Source organism: Amblyraja radiata, chromosome 15 (assembly GCF_010909765.2).
Source record: "Amblyraja radiata isolate CabotCenter1 chromosome 15, sAmbRad1.1.pri, whole genome shotgun sequence".
Lineage (NCBI taxonomy): Eukaryota > Metazoa > Chordata > Chondrichthyes > Rajiformes > Rajidae > Amblyraja > Amblyraja radiata.
Window position 1 is genome coordinate 44,889,656 of NC_045970.1, and position 22,230 is coordinate 44,911,885.

The 22,230-nt window shown below is 43.2% G+C and overlaps 1 protein-coding gene across 39 annotated transcripts in view; it reads left to right on the top strand.

Moving 5' to 3' along the window:
• Positions 1-22,230, top strand: part of ank3 (ankyrin 3) — a 523,147-nt gene that overhangs the window by 425,163 nt on the left and 75,754 nt on the right. For 20 of the 39 annotated variants that reach the window (XM_033034307.1, XM_033034304.1, XM_033034328.1 and 17 more), the window contains 3 exons: positions 2,915-3,047; positions 7,491-7,502; positions 19,679-19,772. In XM_033034307.1, coding sequence (XP_032890198.1) covers positions 2,915-3,047; positions 7,491-7,502; positions 19,679-19,772 — 239 coding nt within the window. The remainder of the gene's footprint in view (positions 1-2,914; positions 3,048-7,490; positions 7,503-19,678; positions 19,773-22,230) is intronic. The other 19 variants (XM_033034298.1, XM_033034309.1, XM_033034318.1 and 16 more) reach the window with 3 other exon arrangements.

A 22,230-nucleotide genomic window follows, 5' to 3' on the forward strand; every position in this document is an offset into this window, starting at 1 on the left:
ATTAATTTTCTTCTGCAATTTGGGAGGGGGGAGGGGAGGGGAGGAAGAGGAGGGTGTGTGGGATTGTTTCAAACTACCTGTTTACTGAGCCTCTCTGCAACTCACAGCCCCCTGTCTCTCCCCCAGACTGTGGGAGCTGGCGTTGGGTTGAGAAATGAAGCCTGTGTGTGTGTGTGTGTGTGTTTATTGAGTAACCGATGGCCAGAGCAGACTGCACTGCAAAAAGACAGGCTCCCCATTCTCCTTTTGTTTGCTGCAAAGCTACAGACAGACTCGGTGCAGCGGGCACCGTGAACTTCCAACAGGTTGAGACAGTTTGCACCGGGGGGGGGGGGTCAGACTGCAAACGTTGCCGGCTCTCTATGATCCTGGAAATCATTTACAAAAGGGTCTTCAGTGGAATCTGTTACACGCCTGGCAGATTGTGGCCTTTTCGGAAATAAAACAGTGATTTAAAAAAAAAGTTGTATTTTGGGTTGAGTTGGGTCACCCTCCAGAATTACCTTGTATTGGAGGTTTAATATCAAACGCGCCAGGAGAGAGAGAGAGAGAGAGAAAGAAAGAAAGAAAACAGAGATATGTGGCTTTTATTGTGCAGTGTATTTTTGGCCTGGGAAGAAGATGGAAGCAGAGTTGATGATGAATTTTAATAGGTTTGGAAAAACAATTGAAGGAAAGTAATCAATGCTGCTGGGGAATGGGTTTGATTGGGGTCAGCATGCACTCTGTGGGCGGAATGGCCTCCTTTGGTCTCCATGAGGTGTCTCACTTGGAATAGTCATGGTTACAGTGTGCGTGCAGCTTGTAGACCTGTTGTCTAGCATATCCAGCTAAGCAAGTTCAGCCTCAACTCCCCAGCTGTCTGTGCTGAGTTCTCTGACTCTGTGTGTGCCTCCTCCGGGTACTCTGGAGGTTTCTCTTGTGTGACCGATACAAGGTTTTAAAAGGTTAATTGGTCAGTGCAAATTACGCATAGTACCGCTGATGGTAGAATCTGATGGAGGAGGAGAGTTGGTGAGAATGTGGGGAGAATACGTTGCACGTCAAATCAGTTGGAGAGAGCTGCACGAAGTGGAGCACTGACAGACAGACAGAGAGAGAGATAGAAAGAATGGCTTGTTTTGTTGTAAAGGAGATATGATAATATATGAAATTCATGATCAGACTATTGGAGCTAGGAATGAAGGCTGCTTGACTCAAATCCAGGAATCGTCTAGCCAGCAAACTTCAGGGAGTGCAGCGTCGGTTCACCAGGTTAATTCCCGGGATGGCGGGACTGACATATGATGGAAGAATGGATCGACTGGGCTCGCATTCACTGGAATTTAGATGAGAGGGGATCTTATAGAAACATATAACATTCTTAAGGGATTGGACAGGCTAGATGCAGGAACAATGTTCCCGATGTTGGGGGAGTCCAGAACCAGAGGTCACAGTTTAAGGCCATTTCGGACTGAGATGAGGAAAAAACTTTTTCACCCAGAGAGTTGTGAATCTGTGGAATTTTCTGCCACGGAAGGCAGTGGCGGCTAATTCACTGGATGTATTCAAGAGCGAGTTAGATATAGCTCTTAGGGCTAACGGAATCAAGGGAGATACGAAATGCTGGAACAACTCAGCGGGACAGGCAGCATCTCTGGAAAGAAGGAATGAGTTCAGACTGAATAAGGGTCTTGACCCAAAACGGCACCCATTCCTTCTCTCCAGAGATGCTGCCTGTCCCGCTGAGTTACTCCAGCATTTTGTGTCTACCTTCGATTTAAACCAGCAACTGCAGTTCTTTCCTACACACGGATCAAGGGATTATGGGGAGAAAGCAGGAACGCCAGCATGTACGCAATGATCATATTGAATGGCGGTGCTGGATCGAAGGGCCGAATGGCTTACCCCTGCACCTACTTTCTATGTTTCTATGCTTCTGAATGCAACCCAGTCGATGCAGAGGACAAGAAAGGTAGCAGCAGTTAGAGGATGGGAACTGTGGACGGACGTTGAAGCCTCTGGGGATATCCGCAAGCAGCATTGCTGACTTTATTCCCTGGGATGTGGCTGATGCTTTCGTGTTCAATGGCCCAGTACAAATCAGTGACATTGCTTCATGATGTAGATGTCATGATCCTGGATTTTTATCCATGTGCTGTATATTTGCCCAAGTCTCTCAAGTAAAGGTGGAACTCTTTCTCTTTCCGTTCTAAAGCCTAAAACATGGAGAATCTGTCACGATTGGCATTGAGCACAAAAGTCAGAACGTTTTGCTCAACTTCCGATCCAATAGTCCAGTCCTTTTCTGGGCAATTGTATCGCGCTCATTGTATTTCTGGGAGCAAATTGAAGGTTTTTTCCTGCATTTGAGAGATCCTGATTTGAGAGATTCCAACACAGCATAAAGATCAGCAGCAAAAACCAAACAATTAAATGATATCCCAGTGTTTTTCTTGTTGTTAACATATAATTCTCCGGTTATACTTCTCAACTCTAATTCTAGTTGCTGTGTGAAAAAGTTTTAACAGCCACTTTTAAGCAATGCATGGTTAGGATTTAAATCCTAATCAGGGGTACTGATTGGGGATGATCAGCCATGATCACATTGAATGGCTCGAAGGACTGAATGGCCTACTCCTGCACCTATTGTCTATTGTCTAAAAATTGCTGCCCGATAGTGTGGTGGCCATGGAATCACGAGTTACCTTCTAAAAGGATTTTGATGATAAATTACTAAAAAGAGGAAAGGATCTAGCGAGGCAGCAACAGGGTGACTAGGTGATTAACCCTTGAAAGAGTTGGCAACACCTTAATTGCAATGGTGTACAATTTCTAAGTGTGGGGAAGGAACTCGGTTCCTGTGCTACAGGCTCAGAGTTACTTGCAATGTACGATTGCCGATTTAAAGCTGCTTTCTATTACTTGTCAACAGGTGAAGATGCAATGACTGGTGATACAGATAAGTATCTTGGACCACAGGATTTAAAAGAACTGGGCGATGATTCACTGCCAATGGAAGGAAACATGAGTTACATGGGTTTTAGCCTGGGAGCTCGATCTGCAAGGTAACGTAGTTGACACTGTTGCATTTTAATGGCTGAACTAACTTTGAAAGCTGTCTTTTAATGGTTGTGTCATAAGTGATAGAAGCACAATTATGCCTTCACGTCTACAACGCCATTCATTCATGGCTGATCTATCAATCCCTCCTAGCTCCCATTCCCCTGACTTCCCCCCCCATGACCCCTGACACCCGTACTCATCAAGAATCTATCTATCTCTGCCTAAAGAAAGGCAGATGTCAAAGAGGAGAATGCTGTGCAATCTGCTGAGCATCTCAGCTTGTAAAAGTGTGATTAAGTCAGACTTTTGTGGGAAAACCACATCGGTTTATAAGGATAAATGCGTGCCCACGATTATCTCTGGATTACATTGGAAAATTAAAGCCGGGAGGGGGAATTTTGTAATTCTGGTTTAAGAGATTTGGGCAAAAAAAAATTAGCAGAGTGCTAAGTTTTGTTTTTCTTCTTGCAAACACAACTAAACAATGTTCCAGTTTCATTTTTAACCCCAGCAGTTCGTTTTCAAATCTTGGAAAGGATTTTATAACCCATTTAAAATTAATTTTAATAGCGCAAACATTAAATGTGTTTGTTATTCAGGAATCATATAACCATATAACCATATAACAATTACAGCACGGAAACAGGCCATCTCGGCCCTACAAGTCCGTGCCGAACAACTTTTTTTCCCTTAGTCCCACCTGCCTGCACTCATACCATAACCCTCCATTCCCTTCTCATCCATATGCCTATCCAATTTATTTTTAAATGATACCAACGAACCTGCCGCCACCACTTCCACTGGAAGCTCATTCCACACCGCTACCACTCTCTGAGTAAAGAAGTTCCCCCTCATGTTACCCCTAAACTTCTGTCCCTTAATTCTGAAGTCATGTCCTCTTGTTTGAATCCCCACTAAAAACTAGATGAACCATCAGCCATGGCTTTAGAGAGTTTCTGCTCAATCCTGGAGGCTGTGACCTGGCCTCATCTCAGCATTGCTGATCCTTCATTATTTACATATATTTCATTACTATAATAATACACATGCTCCTAACGACGAGAAGGGAAATTTGCATGTTTTAAATCAATGGTCTCAATGTTTGACAATTTGGGAAATAAAAACAAAGTATTGCTATGTGTTTTGGAAGATCACTAGATTAAAGTATGTAGCATCTGTTGGCTTTGTGTACAGTATCTAAGGTGCACATGGATAGCACAACAAAGCTGTTTACAGTTTGACTGAGTAATCCCATCCTTTGCCCTAAAGGGAAATGCTTAAGGAATGAAAATATTTATTGAAAGGAAAAAATCCCCTCAGTTAATATCACTTATGTCCCAATAACAGACACATGAGCTTTGAGAAGTCCAATTCAGGCCCTATTTGATCATGGTTGATCTGTATGTTAACTGTTTACAGATCAGATGTAGCCTAGAATAGAATTATATCCTAGAAGATATAACTCTATTATCCTTGCCTAAAACAAAAATTGATACATCTGATTTTTAATTGATTGCTGGCATCATCTCTGAACAACCATTGTACTGTATATCCTAAGTCATAAAACAGTCCCCGTCTTTCATGTTAATAAAATCAAACGCTAATTTAAGTTGGGCTCGTGATCAGGTTGATGGAACTGAATAGAGGTTTTGGACTTTGTCGCCGATTCCAGTTTTCAGTCGTGGTCTGAGTTTGAAAATGTCAAACTAAGTTGACCAGAGTTTAAACAGAGGACTGAAGAGCCCTTCTCTGCAGTGGGCCATTGTATTAACCTTTTCCAAGAGGCTAATTCTCGGGTTCTGGTCCACAACAATAGCATCTCGTTTCTCAGTAACCACTGGTTTAAAGTGTTGTCCTTTACCTGACTGCTCAGAAAACAACTAACAGTAGCTTCTCTAACTCTTCCCCCCAGATGTCCGCTTTGCTAATCCTACCTTAACCTCCTATGTAGACCACACACATCTAAGAATGAGCTATGAAGCTGTGTCTTTTTGCCATAAATCATTACTTTTGATTAATGTTTACGCACATATCTGACGAGGTGACAAGGTGACAAAGAGATCTCTCGGTCTCTTTCTCTCTCAGAGAGAGACGGGTTATTCTGCGATCTTCCTTCACCCCCATAAATTGCATGCATTTACATGTTTTGGCCCCAAAATTAATAATTAAACGGTTGCCAAGGAGATCTCTGCTTTGTGATACACAATCAATATGAGTTTTTCTTTCCACTGCTTTGAGTTTCTCAAGCTTGGTTTAGTTCTGCGAGTATATTTGTACTTTTTCTGCGTGTGTAGGTGCTCCTGAGGCAAAGCTTTGTGTGTGACGATTTTCTTTGCACTGCAGGACAATAGCAGGCGTATAATATTTAACCTCCATAATGCATGGCCCCACTCCTTTCTCTTCTTGCTGTAAAGGTCTGTTGTTTATAGATGCAGATTCTGCTATGAGTTGAGGGCAAACCACACCAACTGAAACCACTGCAGTGAATAGGGTAAAGAGTCTCATCTCCTGCATCTTCAAACACAAAAGCCAGGTTGGAAGATCACAGGTCATGAGCTGGATTTAAGCATTTGAATTTAATTTTTAAACTCTATACTTCCAAAATTAATGAACCTTATCACACACATTTTGTTAAAGATTTCCTAATCAGTTCGTTTGCTTTTGAATCAATGTCCTCACCATCTAACGAGAAATCTTTGACGGATCCTCGAGTATGTCAGACCAGACCACGATGGGCCGAATGGCCTAATTCTGTTTTTGGAGTTTTTTTCAGTTTAGAGATGCAGCCAAGAATCAGGACCTCCGGCCCATCGAGTCTGCGCTGACCAATGATCACCTGTAAACTAGTTCTATCTTCCGCACTAGGGATAATTTACAGAAGCCAATTAACCTACAAACCTGGAGTGTCCATGTCTTTGGAGTGTGGGAGGAAACCGGAGCACCCGGAGAAAAACCCACGCAGGTTACTGGGAGAGCGTACAGCACCCCAGGATCAGGAGAGCGTAGTCGGGATCGAACCCGGGTCTCGAGTGCTGTAAGGCAGCAACTCCACCAGTGTGCCGAGGCTATGTCTCATCTTATGAGATGATTGGCTATATCATGCTCTCCACCCCATACCACTGAGTTTCCTTCAAGGAAAAATAATGCAATAAATAGAGCAATGACTTGATTAACATCCTCTGATCTACTCCAAATTTCTGCCTTTTGAGTCATAAATGTGAAGCAGAAACTAACTTCTTACATTTTTTAAAATAATTATTTGCAGAAATATTGATGTTTGAGTCGAACGGGCCTCGGTGGCTTTCCACAGCAATAGGACCTTGTTAATCAAATGCCATGTGGGCTGCAGAGTTAATCTTGAGTCCCTGAAAAGCTAGCATATACAGTACGATGTAAATATATCTGATGGGCTCTGTCATCACCTAATCTGTGAGTTGGTACCGCTAAAGATCTTAATTCTGCTCTCCCTTCTCCTCACTATATATGTTTAATTATATTGTAGCACCTACTCAAATGGTGAAGGAGCAGAAAACTTAACCCCGGGACCAACTTAACTTCCGGCACTGTATTTATTCCTGACCAATATTGGCTGGGAATTGGCCCAAAGTTACATTGTGCCACTGCATTGTAACAGGTTGGCACGGTGGCGCAGCGGTAGAGTTGCTGCCTCGCAGTGTCACAGTGCCGGGTTCGATCCTGACTACGGGTTCTGTCTGTACGGAGTTTGTACATTCCCCCCCCGTGACCGTGTGAGTCTTCCCTTGGTACTCCAGTTTCCTTCCACACTCCAAAGACAGAGAGGTTTCTAGGTAAATTGGCTTCGGTAAAATTTGTGAGTTGTCGCTAGTATGTAGGATAGGGCTAGTGTGTGGGGGTCGTTGGTTAGTGTGGACTATGTGGGTCGAAAGGGCCTAGTTCGGCACTGCATCTCTAAACTAAACCAGCAGAAGATACTAAGACAATATATTACAATTTCACAGTTTATCCACTGAAAACTGTAGGCACAGTTCCTCCATCTGACTACCTAGTAACTGTGCTGGCTGTAGTGAATCAGAATAACTTGTTATTGAAACAATTCATTTGCCTATAGATGTGCACTTCTGCAATGAACATAATGTGTTTTAAGCATGCATGTATTAACAGGTGTTGCTTGTGTCTAACAATGTTTAGAGGGTGTATTGTACATGTCTGATCTTTCAAACTGGCCCCTCATTAATAAGGGCACAGATTGATGGTGTGTAAACCTTAATAAAATGTTGCCTCTTGTTAATCATGGAGAAATAATGTGATCTAAAATGTTTTCTGTGGGCTGTGTAGATTAAAAAGGAAACTGTAGACTTTGGACCACAGCACTATAATTATTACTTGTTTCTGCTTCTTCTGATTCTTTAATCACTTCTATTTTCTCCTGTTTCCTTTCTTTTCTCCACAATTTGTTTAAAAAGTCCTAAAATCAGGTAAGATAACACGGAGCGTTTATTTTATTTTTTTAGCAACCGTGCTGGTCTCTCTGTTCCAAGTTGGTAGTGATGTGATGTGTGTTTAGGTGTCTGAGCTGCTTCAGCTACTAGAGAGACTCACCCGCCACCCCTCTGCACCTGCACAGGTAGTCTTGTAGGGTTCACCAACCCAAGATGTGCATTGGCATGGCCTACAATTGTTTCTGAAAGCCACATTGTTTCTCACCGTATTGGAACGAATTGTCCCAACTAAATTTGCCCAGGATGCGTGTGAATGTCCGGTGCTGAAAGGCAAATTTTCAAATGGGCCGTATAGTCCTGCCAGTCAGCGTTAGCTTGGTCTGATCATTGGGTCTGTGGTAGTTTTATAGATTGGAGCCAATTTCGAATCCACTCAAGGCTGCTTTTGTTTCCTCAAAGATACGCCACTCGCTAAATTGGGCGCTCTCTGACCGTTTGGATGAAGTAGGGTGCCTCTGATATGACACCTTTATGAATTTGTGATAGTTTGGTTGAAGAAAGGGAATTCAGTGACATGACTATCACGGTTCAGCCTTTTCAGTATATATTTGCAAGCAAGTGTTTCATTTTAATTAGCATATGTGGAGTGCTAGGCTCCCCAATTTTCGCCCTACACACACGTCACTAGTTTTAGTGCAGAAACTCTACTCTCCCAAAATAGAGATATATTTTAATAATACAATTGGTGTAGAGCGGTATATCTCTTATTTCAACAACTAATGCAGTTATCTTGTGGAATACCTTTCTAAACCAAGGGATAACCATTTGAGGTGCTGAACCATAGATGCCTTTTGAATCTCGAGCCACAGACTTGCCATTTTGCTCTCATTTCTTTATGTAATTTCATTTATTTTGCTGCATGTGACGTCAATTAACTTTTTTTAATCAGCGTTAAGTAATAATTTAACATATTCATTAAAATGCTATTCCTGGCTTTCATTTTTGATCCGGACTTAATTTTTCTGGTACATGAATCTCTCTGGATCCCAATTTGATGAGTGCCTTGCAAGATAGAGTCATAGAGTGATATAGTGTGGAAACCGGTCCTTCGGTCCAACTTGCCCACACCGGCTAACATGTCCCAGCTACGCTAGTCCCACCTGCCTGTGTTTGGTCCATTTCCCTCCAAGCATGTACCCATCTAACTGTTTCTTAAACGTTGGGATAGTCCCAGTCTCAACTACCTCCTCTGGCAGCTCGCTCCATACACCCACCACCCCTTGTGTGGAAAAAGTTACCCCTCAGATTCCTATTAAATCTTTTCCCCTTCACCTTGAACCTATGTCCTCTGGTCCTCGATTCCCCTACTCTGGGCAAGAGATTCCGTGCATCTACCCAATCTATTCCCCTCATGATTTTATACACCTCTCATCCTCCTGCACTCCAAGGAATAGAAACCCAGCCTAGTCAATCTCTCCCCATAGCTCAGACCCTTTAGTCCTGGCAACATACCTCGTTAAAAATCTCAACAACAAGAAATAGCAGTCTCCTCCTTTCTAACCTTACCCCCCAAGATATGCTACCCCAGGTCAGGAATGGCAGCATAATATTCCTGGTTGCAAAGTTTCGTGTTGGGGTGGGGTGGGTAAGGATGGTTGCCAGCATTTATTAGAGAAACAATCATAGCTGTGAGAAGGGATGATACTATTAGAAACATTATCAAATAGTATCTGGGCAAGGCGGCATGGTGGCGTAGCGGTAGAGTTGTTGCCTTCCAGCGCTTTCAGCGCCAGAGAGCCGAGTTCGATCCCGACTGCGGGTGGTGTCTGTACAGAGTTTGTACGTTCTCCCCATGACCACGTGGGTTTTCTCCGAGATCTTCGGTTTCCTCCCACACTCCAAAGACGTACAGGTTTGTAGGTTGATTGGCTTTGTATAAATGTAAATTGTCTCTAGTGTGTGTGAGTAGGACGGTGTTAATATGTGGGGATTGCTGGCCAGTGCAGACTCGGTGGGCCAAAGGGCCTGTTTCTACGCTGTATCTCTAAACTAAAAAAGGACTCCCAAGGGCTAAATAAATAACAAAAGGGGGAAATCACAATGTTTGGAGTGTACTGTAGATGTCCAAAACATTTGAGGGGGATAAAAGGCCAAATACCAGGCAAATGCAAAAGAAACTGGGAAATAATTGGGGAGTATTTCATTCACCCTAAGACTATATAGGATCATAGCAGAGAGGGTACAGAATTCAAAACATGGAGGGGAACTTTTTTTAGTCAATATCTGGAAAGCCTATGCAGAAGTAATGCGGGGTTGAGTTGAGGAATAATTCTGGGTTTAGTTGTGGGTAATATGGCTAGGCCAGTGAAGCCATTTTGGTGACTGCACTTTGATGTAGTAAAGCCTTGAGTGCACTGGGCCTCAATGGAATGGAGAGGAGAAGAGCCATCAAGAACACCACAGAGGCAGTGGAGAAGGCCTCGAGATGGCACTGGATCATGAGAGGAGGTCCATGGGGAGGAGCGAATGCCACCTGAACACAAGTCGTGGTCTGATCAACCACAGCTGGGTCGCCTGGGTGTGGGTGTCTGATGTTGAAAGACCCGAAACACCCAATGACCCCAGGTTATATGTAACTCAATTATAGGCTAAAGATAAAATTGTAGGAAAGATTCTGTGTCTCCCAGTTTTGTTTGGCTTTTTAGTTCAGTTTAGAGATATAGTGCGGAAACAGGCCCTTCGAGGCACCGAGTCCGCACCGACCAGTGTAAACTGAAACTTGGAGTTAAAACTGTCTTGGAGCAATGGAAGATATTTGGGAACAAAGGATCTCAAGGTAAACAAATACACACAAAGAATCGTGCCGGGCTGCTTAATCTGGAGCTCCATTGATGACTGCAAAAGATCCCTGAAAGTAATTTTCCGATTCTGTGCCCCCTTTACACTGATTTTATCCAAGATGATATTTGGGGGTAACCAAAGTACTTCACTGTTGCTTTTGCTCTTATCACAATTGTGGTCTTCTATCTCTCTTACACTGCTTAAAGATCAATGTGCTATTGAAGAGGTGCAGCAAAACAAGGACAGGCACAATAAATGAGGTATAGATGAATAGGGGGAGTTTGGAGGGGGGATCCTTAAAGGTAGAAGAAAAGGTCAGAGGTAGTTAGAAGACATGCTGAATGTTATGTGTTGGAAGGAACTGCGGATGCTGGTTTAAACCGAAGATAAACACAAAAAGCTGGAGTAACTCAGCGGGTCGGACAGCATCTCTGGAGAAAAGGAATTTTTTTTTAAAAAATGTATTTTATTTTTTTGAATGGATGATGTTTTGGGTCGAGACCCTTCTTCAGACTGAGAGTCAGGGGAGAGGGAAACTAGAGGTATGAAAAGGTACAGAACAAAGGAAAGGGGGAGCCCACAATGGTCCATTTTAGCTGTGGAAGAGGTGATAACGAAGGTATGCAAACAATGAAACTGGCAGGATGACTTGGGTGGGGGAGTATTAGTTAGGATGCAACATTAGTGAGGCATCGTTTTAAGTATTGTCCACAGTTCTGCTCACAACAAATGGAAATGTGATTACACTGGAGAGGAAATTTGAGGATATTGCCAGTTCTGAAAAATTGTAGCTCTACGGAAAGATTGGATGGGCTGGAGTTGCTTTCGTTGGAATGCAGGAGGAGGTTGTGAGGTGCCTTACTTAGTTTAGTTTAGTTTTTTTTCTCTGATCATCCTCCTACACAGTATTAGTGTGGATGCAACATTAGTGAGGCATCGGTTTAAGTGCTGTAGTTTAGTTCAGAGATACAGCACGGAAACAGGCCCTCTGGTTCACCGAGTCCGCATCGACCACCAACTAACACTATCCTAAACACACTAGGGACAATTTTCGAGGTATATATATATATATATATATATATATATTATTTTTTTTAAAGTTTGGCCTAAAATAAAATAAAGAGGAAGGACCTATTGCCCTTGGCAGTGGCTCAAGATCATGGGGAAGAAGTTTAAATTATTTGTTAGAACGATTGGAGGGAAGATGAAGAAACTTTTATAAATCAGTGGAAGGTATTCCAAAGTATGGAATAGAAGGTGCGGAGGAAAAATACACTCATCACATCTTTATAAAGCATCTAAATGAGTACTTGACCAGCCGTGACTTACAGGGCCAAATGCTGGAAGGGTTTAGTTTGGCAATTGGTAAACAATTAACAGCTACTATCTGTAACATACATGTTTCACATCCTATGATGCTTGATTTTTTTTTCCCCCTTCATTTTACATGTTCTTAGTACCCCAAATCATCATGTTTGCCTCTGTACCCTCTGAGCAATTATATCTTCCCTATTAGTTTAGTTTTTAGTTTGGTTTAGGGATACAGCATGGAAACAGACACATCGACCCACCGAGTCCATGTCAACCAGCGATCCCTGCACACTAACGCTATCCTACACACGCTAGGGACAATTTTACATTTATACCAAGCAAACACTTTGTCTATGGAGCTTGGGAGGTAACCGGAGCTCCCGGAAAAAAACCTACGCAGGTCATGGGGAGAACGTACTGTACAGACAGCACTCGTAGTCAGGATCGAACCCAGGACTCTGGCGCTGTAAGGCAGCAACTCTACCGCTGCGCCACTGTGCCTCCCTGCTTCTTTTGAACTTGAAGATGTCCAAAATGTTGCAATCTATGTCCTAACTCGCAGAGAACCCTTTCGCTCACGACCCTGCTCATGATAAATTCTTGTTGGGCATCAACTTTAAAATTCCTATCCTTGTTCCAACATTGCAAATGGCCCTGCCCCCAATCTAGTTATATTTCTACCAGTTGTATAAGTCTTCACGTTGTCTGTTTTTTTTTTTTTGTCCTACCTCTGGCCCTTCTGAATTTAATTGCTGCTGTGATATTATTTTTGGTGTTGTGTAAAAAAACAATTTATGAAAGAGCCTTCTTGGCACCAGAAGCAGAATGTTAGATGGGAAATTTGTTAGGCAAATGATATCTGGTGGGAATGACAGGTGCATAGGCAAATTCTCAGGGTTTATTCTTTTAACCTCGTTGGTGTCTCATTCATTAACCACCTGCTCAAGTTATCTGCCCAAGCCTTAAGCAAATTTAGTTTAGAGATACAGCGCGGAAACAGGCCCTTCGGCCCATCAAGTCCGCACCGACCAGCCACTAGTCTCTGGCGCAGCAAACGCTGTAAGGCAGCAACTCTACCACTGTGCCGTCTGCCCCAATACTATGCCTCTGGTGTTCTAAGGCAGCAACTCTACCGCTGCGCCGTGTATCTCAACACTAAACTAAACCCCCAGCATATTTGCAGGTCTTACCTCAGTCCAGACACACCTTGCCCTCCTCCGCTCCTCCTTCCATCATGTGCCAGAGCCCCTTTCATACCCCTACTCCGCTACCACATGGATGGTGCTGCCACACCCGAAGACCTGGCCTGGTTTCACCATCCAGAAACAGCCTGGCCTGGCAGGACCTGTTCGCTGGGCACCCCCTGATATTAGAAGATGATGGAGTAACTCAGCAGGTCAGGCAGCATCTCTGAAGAAAAGGAATAGGTGGCGTTTCAGGTCAGGACCCTTCTTCAGACTGAAAGGTAGAGAAGACCAGAACAAAACGGGGCCGGCAACCAGTCTGAAGAAGGGTCTCGACCCAAAACATCACTTGTTTCTTTTCTCCAGGGATGCTGCCTGACCTGCTGAGTTACTCCAGCATGTTGTGTCTATCTCTGGCAACAGATGATTTCAGGAAGGGTGGAGTCCATAATGGCACATTGTTGACTGGAGAAGATGTGTGAACAAGATGGATGCAAGGATGCAAGCTGTGGAACTAGTATGACGACTAGGGTAGAGGAGGGGAAAGGAATGCAGGAGTTACTTGAAATGAGAGAAAGTAATGTTCATACCGTTGAGTTGGCAGCTGCCCAAGTGAAATTACGATTTTGGGCGACAATTTACAATTTTGATTGGGGAACACTGATTTGTATGGGTGTCGGGGGTTATGAGGAGAAGGCAGGAGAATGGGGTTGAGAGGGAGAGATGGATCAGCCATGATTGAATGGCGAAGTAGATTTGATGGGCCGAATGGCCTAATTCTGCTCCTCTAACTAATGATTTTATGAATTTGCGTGTGGCCTCACTCTGACAGCAGAGGAGGCCTAGGACAGAAAGGTCAGTGTGGGACTGGGGAGGGAAGTTAAAAGGTTTGGCAACTGGGAGATCGTGCAGGCCAAGGGACACTGAGTGTTCCCACACCCCCTGGATATGATGTGGATTCTACCCGCCATGCCATCAGTTACACCCCCTTCCCCCAGATTCCACCATTCACTTGCACACCAGGAGTAATTAATAGCTGCCAGTTAATCTGTAAATTGCTCATTCTAAGCTTGCCCCCCCCCCCCCCCCCTCCAGTCTAGTTTCAATCAAAAATCACTGAGTCAAGCACTTCCGCATCTAAACTTTATTTTGACAAAACACAATTACAGTTCCCACTACTGTACCTAACCACCATGGGTTCGATCCTCGTATCTGCCTGATCAAGCCCTCTCGGCCTCGTTCAAACAGAGACACTACAGAAGGTCACGCAGTCCCAAGCCCTCTCCCAGAAGATCGACACAGGACCTCATGGTAGCGGACTTTTAGAGGTCCCCTAACCTCGCGGGGCCGAACCATATGGGGATGGTCTCTTTACAATCCAATAACAGATATCGATTAACCCCGTACACGACAGATGTTTCCCTAACCCAATAATACAGTGGCTAATGCATTGTATTCAAACAGTGTTTCTCAGAGGAAATGAACATCGCAACATTTGCCCTGATGTACAAGAAAACCAGACAAGGCTCAATACTTAATCCAATCAACATCCAGCAAAGTAAAGCTTTGCAACATTATTTACAATGTGAATGTCTGGTTTGCAATACATCCAATCCATTCTATGCATTTTGCACCTAATTGTCAGGGTCTGCAGATGTTCCCATTCTCTTCCTGCAGCTCTAGTCTAGGCTCTAGACAAACTAGCGCCATTCTGCAGCTTGTCCCATTTCTACAGAAAGCACTTTTAAATTGACCAAATGGCCCAGAAGCCTTTACTCAATTTTAGTGTCCTAGCCTCTCCAATTTGGCCAGGATTAACAAATCCACCAGCCCACTCGTCTGTGAAATGTGCCGAGAGCACTTTATCTGCAGCAGAGCCTGGTCTTTCGTTGTTTCGACCAAAGACATCGCTCCATCGTCGCCCCCTGGGGGTTAGTGTGTGAGCAGCCACTCGCATTAAAAGCGTCCACGTGCTGGAGTCTTCCATTCCTGAGAACTGGAGTGGAAGCAAGTCATCCTCTACTCTAAAGATACTGTCCAGGAAGAGACAATAATGCGCACAGTTATAAAATGAAAGCAAGATTTGTGCCGTTGCCATTTGTTGACGTAGGTGGGGGGAGGGGGGGCATTTGGGTGGATGGATATAAGTTATTCGGTTATTTGACCCTCTGGCACGGGATGAGGAACGGAAACATACATCTGATTTGGGCTCATAAGTTCAAGGAGAAGAATTAGGCCATTTAGCCCATCAGGTTTAATCTGCCATTCAATCGTAGTTGATCTATCTTTCCCTCTCAACTCCATTCTCCTGCCTTCTCCCCATAACCTGTGACACAAGAATCTGTCGATCTCTACCTTAAAAATATCCATTGACTTGGCCTCCACAGCATTCTGTGGCAGTGAACTCCACAGATTCACCACCCTCTGACTAAAGATTCACCACCCTCTGACTGATTGAAACTGCATTCCCCTATTTGTGAAAACCACTACTCATGGGAAACGGTACAACAAAAATGCTAATATTGGGTTTTCTGAATAGTTGTGGCACAAACTCAGTAAACTATTTAAAATCTCGATACTTGGGACATGTGGTTCTAATTTATGAGGGGTATGTTCTGGGATATTTAGCTCTTCACCCTATTGCTGTTTGACACATCCCCATTCGTAACAACTTTCTGTTTCTTATGTTGAACCTTTATCATCCCCCACATCCTGACACTCCTTGGTCTTTTTAGCTCCAATGTGGAATATCGCTCTAATGTTTTCTAGAAATCCCAAGTATATTGCATGACCTTTGTCCACAATGCACTGAAGAAAGTTAATTTAGCATATTTCATCTTTTCAAAATCCAGACATTTTCTGCCTTGTTTTTGCACTAACTTTTTGCATATTTTAAAGCCCATTGCTCATTTTCCTAAAGTCCATTCTTTTAAAGTCTTTATTTTCCTTGCGTCTTCCGTGCAGTTTTTTGAGCAATTTCATTCTGGCAAGGCTCTGGCCCTACTGTAACTGAAGTTCAAGTGCCAAAATAACGTCATGGGCAACAATCCCACCTCACTTAAAAAAAATGTCAGCTTCGTCACATTTTTTTTCCTCTCCATTTTTTGTTTTTGTCTTTGTCAAAAACAATGACAATTGCTAACCAGCTGCGATTATTGGTCAAGCTTTCCAACAATGCTCCCGAACTCTGAAAATATTTTCTTGTCCTCTTTGCTCGCACTCAGGAGTGTCCGCAACAGCATGAAATAATTAATTTATTTTCTTTCTCTGCCCACGGATCCCATCCCCGATGGACGAGACTGTTATGCATCGGCCAAAGCCCGCTATGTAATTTAACACGCAAGCTAATTAAAATGAATTGAAGTTGGTTTAGATAAATTCAGTACCTGAATTCCACGTGGGACTTTGGTAAACCAAAACTCCCTTCGGTTTTAACTGACTGATGTTATTGATTTTAATTTTTTTGTGTGGATTGATTTAAGTTTGCAGCTTTTGACTGATATTCATAAGCGGGTGTTATTCTGGGTATCTTTGAACGGTGGATTCCATGATTATAATAGAAGCCTGTGGACCTACATGATCAGTCCTGTTGCTGTGTCTCTTGCTGGCATGGATGTTAACCCTTAAAGCATTAACCCATTACTTGCTGTTAACACTACTTGGGTATCTGTTGGCCATAGTAAGGGTTAAAGCCTTGGTGGTTTCTTCTCCTTTTACCCTCTGGCTTGCTGTAGCTCTTGCATCGTGGTTGATAAGTTGGCTTTTAAGATTGCAATTGTATGTAACTTCCAGGGGGACTGTCAATTCAGAGGGGCAGAGCAACTACTTTTGGATCCTTGCTTACTTTGGCTTATAAATTATTGGGCATTTTTTAAATGTTTGATTTTATTTGAATATTTGGAGATTATTCCGTGTTGGAGTTGCCATTGGGGTCTCGCAGACCCAGAATATTATGTGCACTGAGAGAATTTCTGTAGCTGTGCAAGGTATTGGGGATATCAAGATTTTTTTTAAGCCATGACTGAGAGCCCCCTATTTTACACTGGACTGTAATTGCATTGGTAGTGGAATTCTTTGCCGTAGAAGGCTGTAGAGGGCATCAGTGGATGTTTTTATGGCAGAGATAGATAGATTTTTGATTAGTAATGGTGTCAGAGGTTGTGGGGAGAAGGCACGAGAATGGGGTCAGGAGGGAGAGATAGATCAGCCATGATTGAATGGCGGAGTGGACTTGATGGGCCAAATGACCTAATGCTATCACTTATGAATGCTGTTGTATTAGCAGACGTGGCTGACCTGAACATAACTGGAACTGAAATGTCATCAGAGCAAGGAGTTGCATTCAAAGTATATTATCCATATTCTGTCACTTGAAATTGCGGCATCTTTTAGGCATGATCCATCAGTCACTGCTCAGCGACTGGCATCCATACGTTTGTATGATAGGATTGTGTTTTCAAGATCCACTTAAGAAAATCTCAGTCTTGACATTTTGGTATAACACTGAGGCGATGATACAATGATGGAGAGGTTTTCTGTCGGGTGAGGTGCCTGTCCCTTCAGATTGCTTTAAATGTTCTCTAGCATTAGATGAAAGAGCTAAGGCGATGCAAGATGCAAGAAATCTTGAACAAAACGCAAAATACCGGTGCAACTCAGCAGGTCAGGCAGCATCTAAGGAGGGAATAGACAGGTCATAAGTGATAGGAGTAAAATTAGGCCATTTGACCTATCAAGTCTACTCCATCATGACTAATCTATCTCTCCCTCCTAATCCCATTCTCCTGCCTTCTCTCCGTAACGTCTGACACCCGTACTAATCAAGAATCTATCTATCTCTGCCTTAAAAAAAAATATCCACTGATATTTCAGTGGATCTGAAGAAGGGCCTCGATCTGAAACGTCACCTGCCTATTCCCTCCCCAGATGCTGCCTGACCTGCTGAGTTTCTCCAACACTAGGTAAACAGTAAGGGAAGCCCTCTTGGTGTTCTGGCAAACGGTGATCCCTCAAAAAGAGCAGAAAAAGCAATTGATCACGGCATTATCTCTTTGCAGTTTATGGACTATGTTGCACAAAAGTAGCTGTCAATGTTTGCAACCTAATAGTCACCAGACCAGATTAAAATACTTCATTGATTATTGATTGGAAGTTCCCATGGTGTGAATGATTCTAGGAAAATGCAGCCCTTTTGATTTCCTTTGTCCACATGTAGTTGGAAATTCTCTGCAATGCTTTGTAGAATATGCAGCCAATAAAATAAAAATGAGGGTATGGACGTGTGTTCCCTGAAGTAAAAGTAGTGGACAACACTCGTTAGGTTTAAGCGAAGGGTGAATATGGATTAATTCCCTTCCAAACATTTTCTTTATTAGTACAAATTTTAAAGAACTAAAAATAATCGTGCCACTCTTCGCTAAAGCCCAGATACCATTTTTGAGAAGCGGTTTTAACCTTTACACACTTTTGAAAATCCTCCATAGGATAAAAGCCAAAGATTAAAATGTAGTGACAATATTGTTGATTGAAGCTTAGGTTAATGCTTGAGGTATGGTAAAAAAAAAATATATGCAATTATGGACATTTTGCAGGCTTCAGTTATTTTTCAGTAATTTTAGGTTGTGCAAGGGCTCGGGGTTAATAAATAATAAATTGCCCAATAAATTGTGTCATTTATCATTGAAGAGCAGCAGTTAGACCTACCTGTGTAGGAAGGATCTGCAGATGCTGGCATGCACCAAAGATAGACACACAAAGCTGAGTAACTCAGCAGGTCAGGCAGGAGGAAAGGAATAGGGGACGTTTCTGGTGCAGACCCATCTTCAAACAGAGTCGTGAGAGGAAAACTAGAGGTATGAAAAGGTACAGAACCATTCAGAGCCGGCACCGATGACAAAGGAAAGGGGGAGCCCACAATGGTCCGTTGTTGTCTGTGGAAGAGGTGATAACGAAGGGATACAAACAGTGAAACTAGCAGGATGGGGGGAGGGACAGAGAGAGAAAAAGAATGCAAGGGTGTCTTGAAATTAGAGATATCAAAAATCACACCACTGGGTTGTAAGCTGCACAAACGGAAAATGCCCACATGATAACATTGTGATCTCCATCTTTCCCCCTTTATCTGTCTCTCTCTCTCTGTTTAAGATGTTTCTCGAAATATAACACTTTTATCAAACATTTTGCACAGCTGTCCAGATGTCCCCTTTTGTGGCTCTGTGTGAAGCGTGTTCTTTGGTAAACATTTCAGTGCAAGTTTAATGTGGATGTGAGTTGTTGGTACTGCATACACAGCGGAGTTAACTTTCAGTTGCTTTCTGCAGCTGGTGTGGACCTTACAGTCAGGTTTTATTGTGTAGGAAGGAACTGCAGATTCTGGTTTAAACCGACGATGGGCACACAAAGCTGGAGTAACTCAGCGGGGCAGGCAGTACCTCGGGAGAGAAGGAATGGGTGACGTTTCGGGTCGAGACCCTGCTTCTTCGCCCATTCCTTCTCTCCAGAGATGCTGCCTGTCCCGCTGAGTTGCTCCAGCTTTTTGTGTCTAACTCGGGGTTCGTTCATCAGTTTGAGTCCGTCCCTCTTTTAGTAATTCCAATCTTTTTTTGTGAGTTCATCAAAACAACGACTTCTCTCTTTTTGAACTGTTTTAAATTATCACTCTGCAAACAAACAAAAAAAACGCCAGTTTCTTTTTTTTAGTTGCTCTTTGTTTTGTTGTTGTTGTTTTTGGGTGCTGTTGGTGGGTTTCCTTCCATGACCCCACCCCTCACCCCCTCCCCTGGAAGCTGCATGCATGAATTAATGAGTTTTCTTTTCCTCCCTCTGCCTGTCTGATTATCAACTGCCCCTTTGAATGGTAACTTGTAAACACACCAGCCTCCGCTCCTTCAGTTCGGATAGGTCCTACTCATTGAACAGGAGTCCGTATGCCCGGGACAGCATCATGATCGAAGAGCTGACAAGGGAGCCGGTAAGTGGAGCTTTGAATTCCTAGTCACTTGTGCCTTGTTTGATCTGATCGCGTGCTTTAGACATCATTGTGTGCAGATGCTGGTTTAAGCCGAACATCGATACATAGAAGCTGGAGTAACTCAGTGGGACAGGCAGCAAACGATGGACACTAAATTCTAACTCTGAGGGAGAGGCAGCATCTCCGGATAGAAGGAATGGGTGACGTTTTGGGTCGAGACTCTTTTTCAGACTGAGGGGGGGGGGGGGCGGGAGATACGGAGATAAGGAAGGGTGAGGTGTGAAAATGAGACATCAAAGGAGATGCGGTTTAAGGAACTTGTAAAATAGATCATTGTTAGCTAGGAGAAGGTGACAACGAAGCATACAGAGATACAATTTAATCAGGGGGACAGTCAGACTGGTCGGAGAACTAGGAAGGGGGAGTATTTTAATGTTGCTGTTTTACATGCTTTTAACTATTTATACTGTTTCATCAGGGACTGGATTGTTTTTATTGTTATTATGTGTGAAATGTTTTAAGTTTCATGTGCGATGCTCCGGTATTCCCTAAGAAACGTCTTTTCATTTTGCATTGTACAGCTGTTGCTTTGCAAGATGACAATAAAGGTTGATTGATTGATTGGATGGAGAGAGGGGGAAAGCAAGGGTGACTTGAATTAGAGAAGTCAAAATTCATACTGCTCGGGTATAAATGTTTCGAGTAGAGACCCTTCTTCAGTGTTGACCCAAAACGTCACCTATCCTTTTATCCAGAGAAGCTGTCTGACCCGCTGAGTTAGTCTAGCTTTTTGTGTCTACCTTTGTTGTCAAATGATGCTGTGCTTGCTCTCAATGTGCTGTGTAACTCCAGACCTCTTTGGAACTTTGAGTCCAGCTGTCGTCTGCTAAAGTTGCCAGAGTTAAAAGAGAAGGGATTACATGTGTAGGAAGGAACTGCAGATGTTGGTTTAAACACAAAATGCTGGAGTGATTCAGCAGATCAAGCAACATTTTGGGAGAAAAGGAAGAGGTGACATTTCGGGCCGAGACCCTTCCTCAGACAGTCTGAAGATAGCTCTTGACCCAAAACATTATCCATTCCTTCTCTCCAGAGTTTCAGTTTCAGTTTATTGCGACGTGTAGCGAGGTACAGTGAAAAACTCTTGTTGCTGCCTGTCCCGCTGAATTACTCTAGCATTTTGTGTCGATCTTCGGAAGATATTACGCTATTGCTCCGCCCGCCTGAACCTACCAGATCTCCCTGTTGCTGGGCACTTTAATTCTCCTTCCCATTCCCACACTGACCTTTCTGTCCTAGGTCTCCTCCATTGTCAGAGTGAGGCTAAATGCAAATTGGAGGAACAGCATCTCATATTTCGCTTGGGCAGCTTACAGCCCAGTGGTATGAATATTGATTCCTCCCACTTCAGGTATCCCTGACATTCCTTCTCTCTCTATCCCTCCCCCACCCAAGCCACAGTAGCTTCTCGTTCTCATCATACAAACAGCTAACAATGGCCTGTTTGTGTTATCATCGTCACTTTTTTGCATTTCTTTCATTCATTATTCTTTATCTCTCCACATCATCATCATCTATATCTTACCCTTATCCCTAACCTGTCTGAAGAAGGGTCTCACACCTCATCCTTCTCTCCAGCAATGCTGCCTGTTCCGCTGAGTTACTCCAGCATTTTGTGTCTATGAATGTTATTGACCTGGTGTTTGCGGTTTGATGGATGTTTAGCTTATTTTATTGCTTTGACTTGAACTGATGCTGCTTCCTCAACCGCCCTCATAATGAGCAATTCCAATGGTAGATTTTAAAGGCCCTATTCTTTGCTTTAATATGTGAATAAGCACGGGATGGAAGTTTCAGCAACTTTTCAGATGTTGAATACTTTAATCTGCCTTTCACAATCTCCCTGCTATTTTCTAAACAGTTTAATTAGGAAATAATATTAATTGATTTCAAGATTTGCAATGGGTACTCAATTGATCTTTGATGCATGATGAGGTTACTTCAAGAATGTTTGGGGGAATATTGAACGGACTGTTCCTGTTAACATTCAACAAGAACAACTCTCTCTGTAAAAGTTGTGGGTTTTTTTTTTCTCTTTTTGCAATGTTGCAGTGAAGCCGGAGATGATTGAGGCTTGCGTAGAAAGGAACTGCAGGTGCGGGTTTAAGCCGGAGATAGACACAAAATGCTGGAGTAACTCTAGCAGGACAGGCAACGTCTCTGGAGAGAAGGAATGGGTGACGTTTCAGGGATAGAACCTTTAGTCTGAAGAAGGGTCTCGAACCTAAACATCGCCCATTCCTTCTCTCCAGAGATGCTGCCTGTCCCGTTGAGTTACTCCAGCATTTTGTGTCTTTCGATGGTAGTCTTGTTATTCATCAAAGACAAGACGCTCGCTTCCCCTACTGTGAGGAGAAATAAAGATAATTCCTTGCCTTCATTAGCAATAAGCAATTTG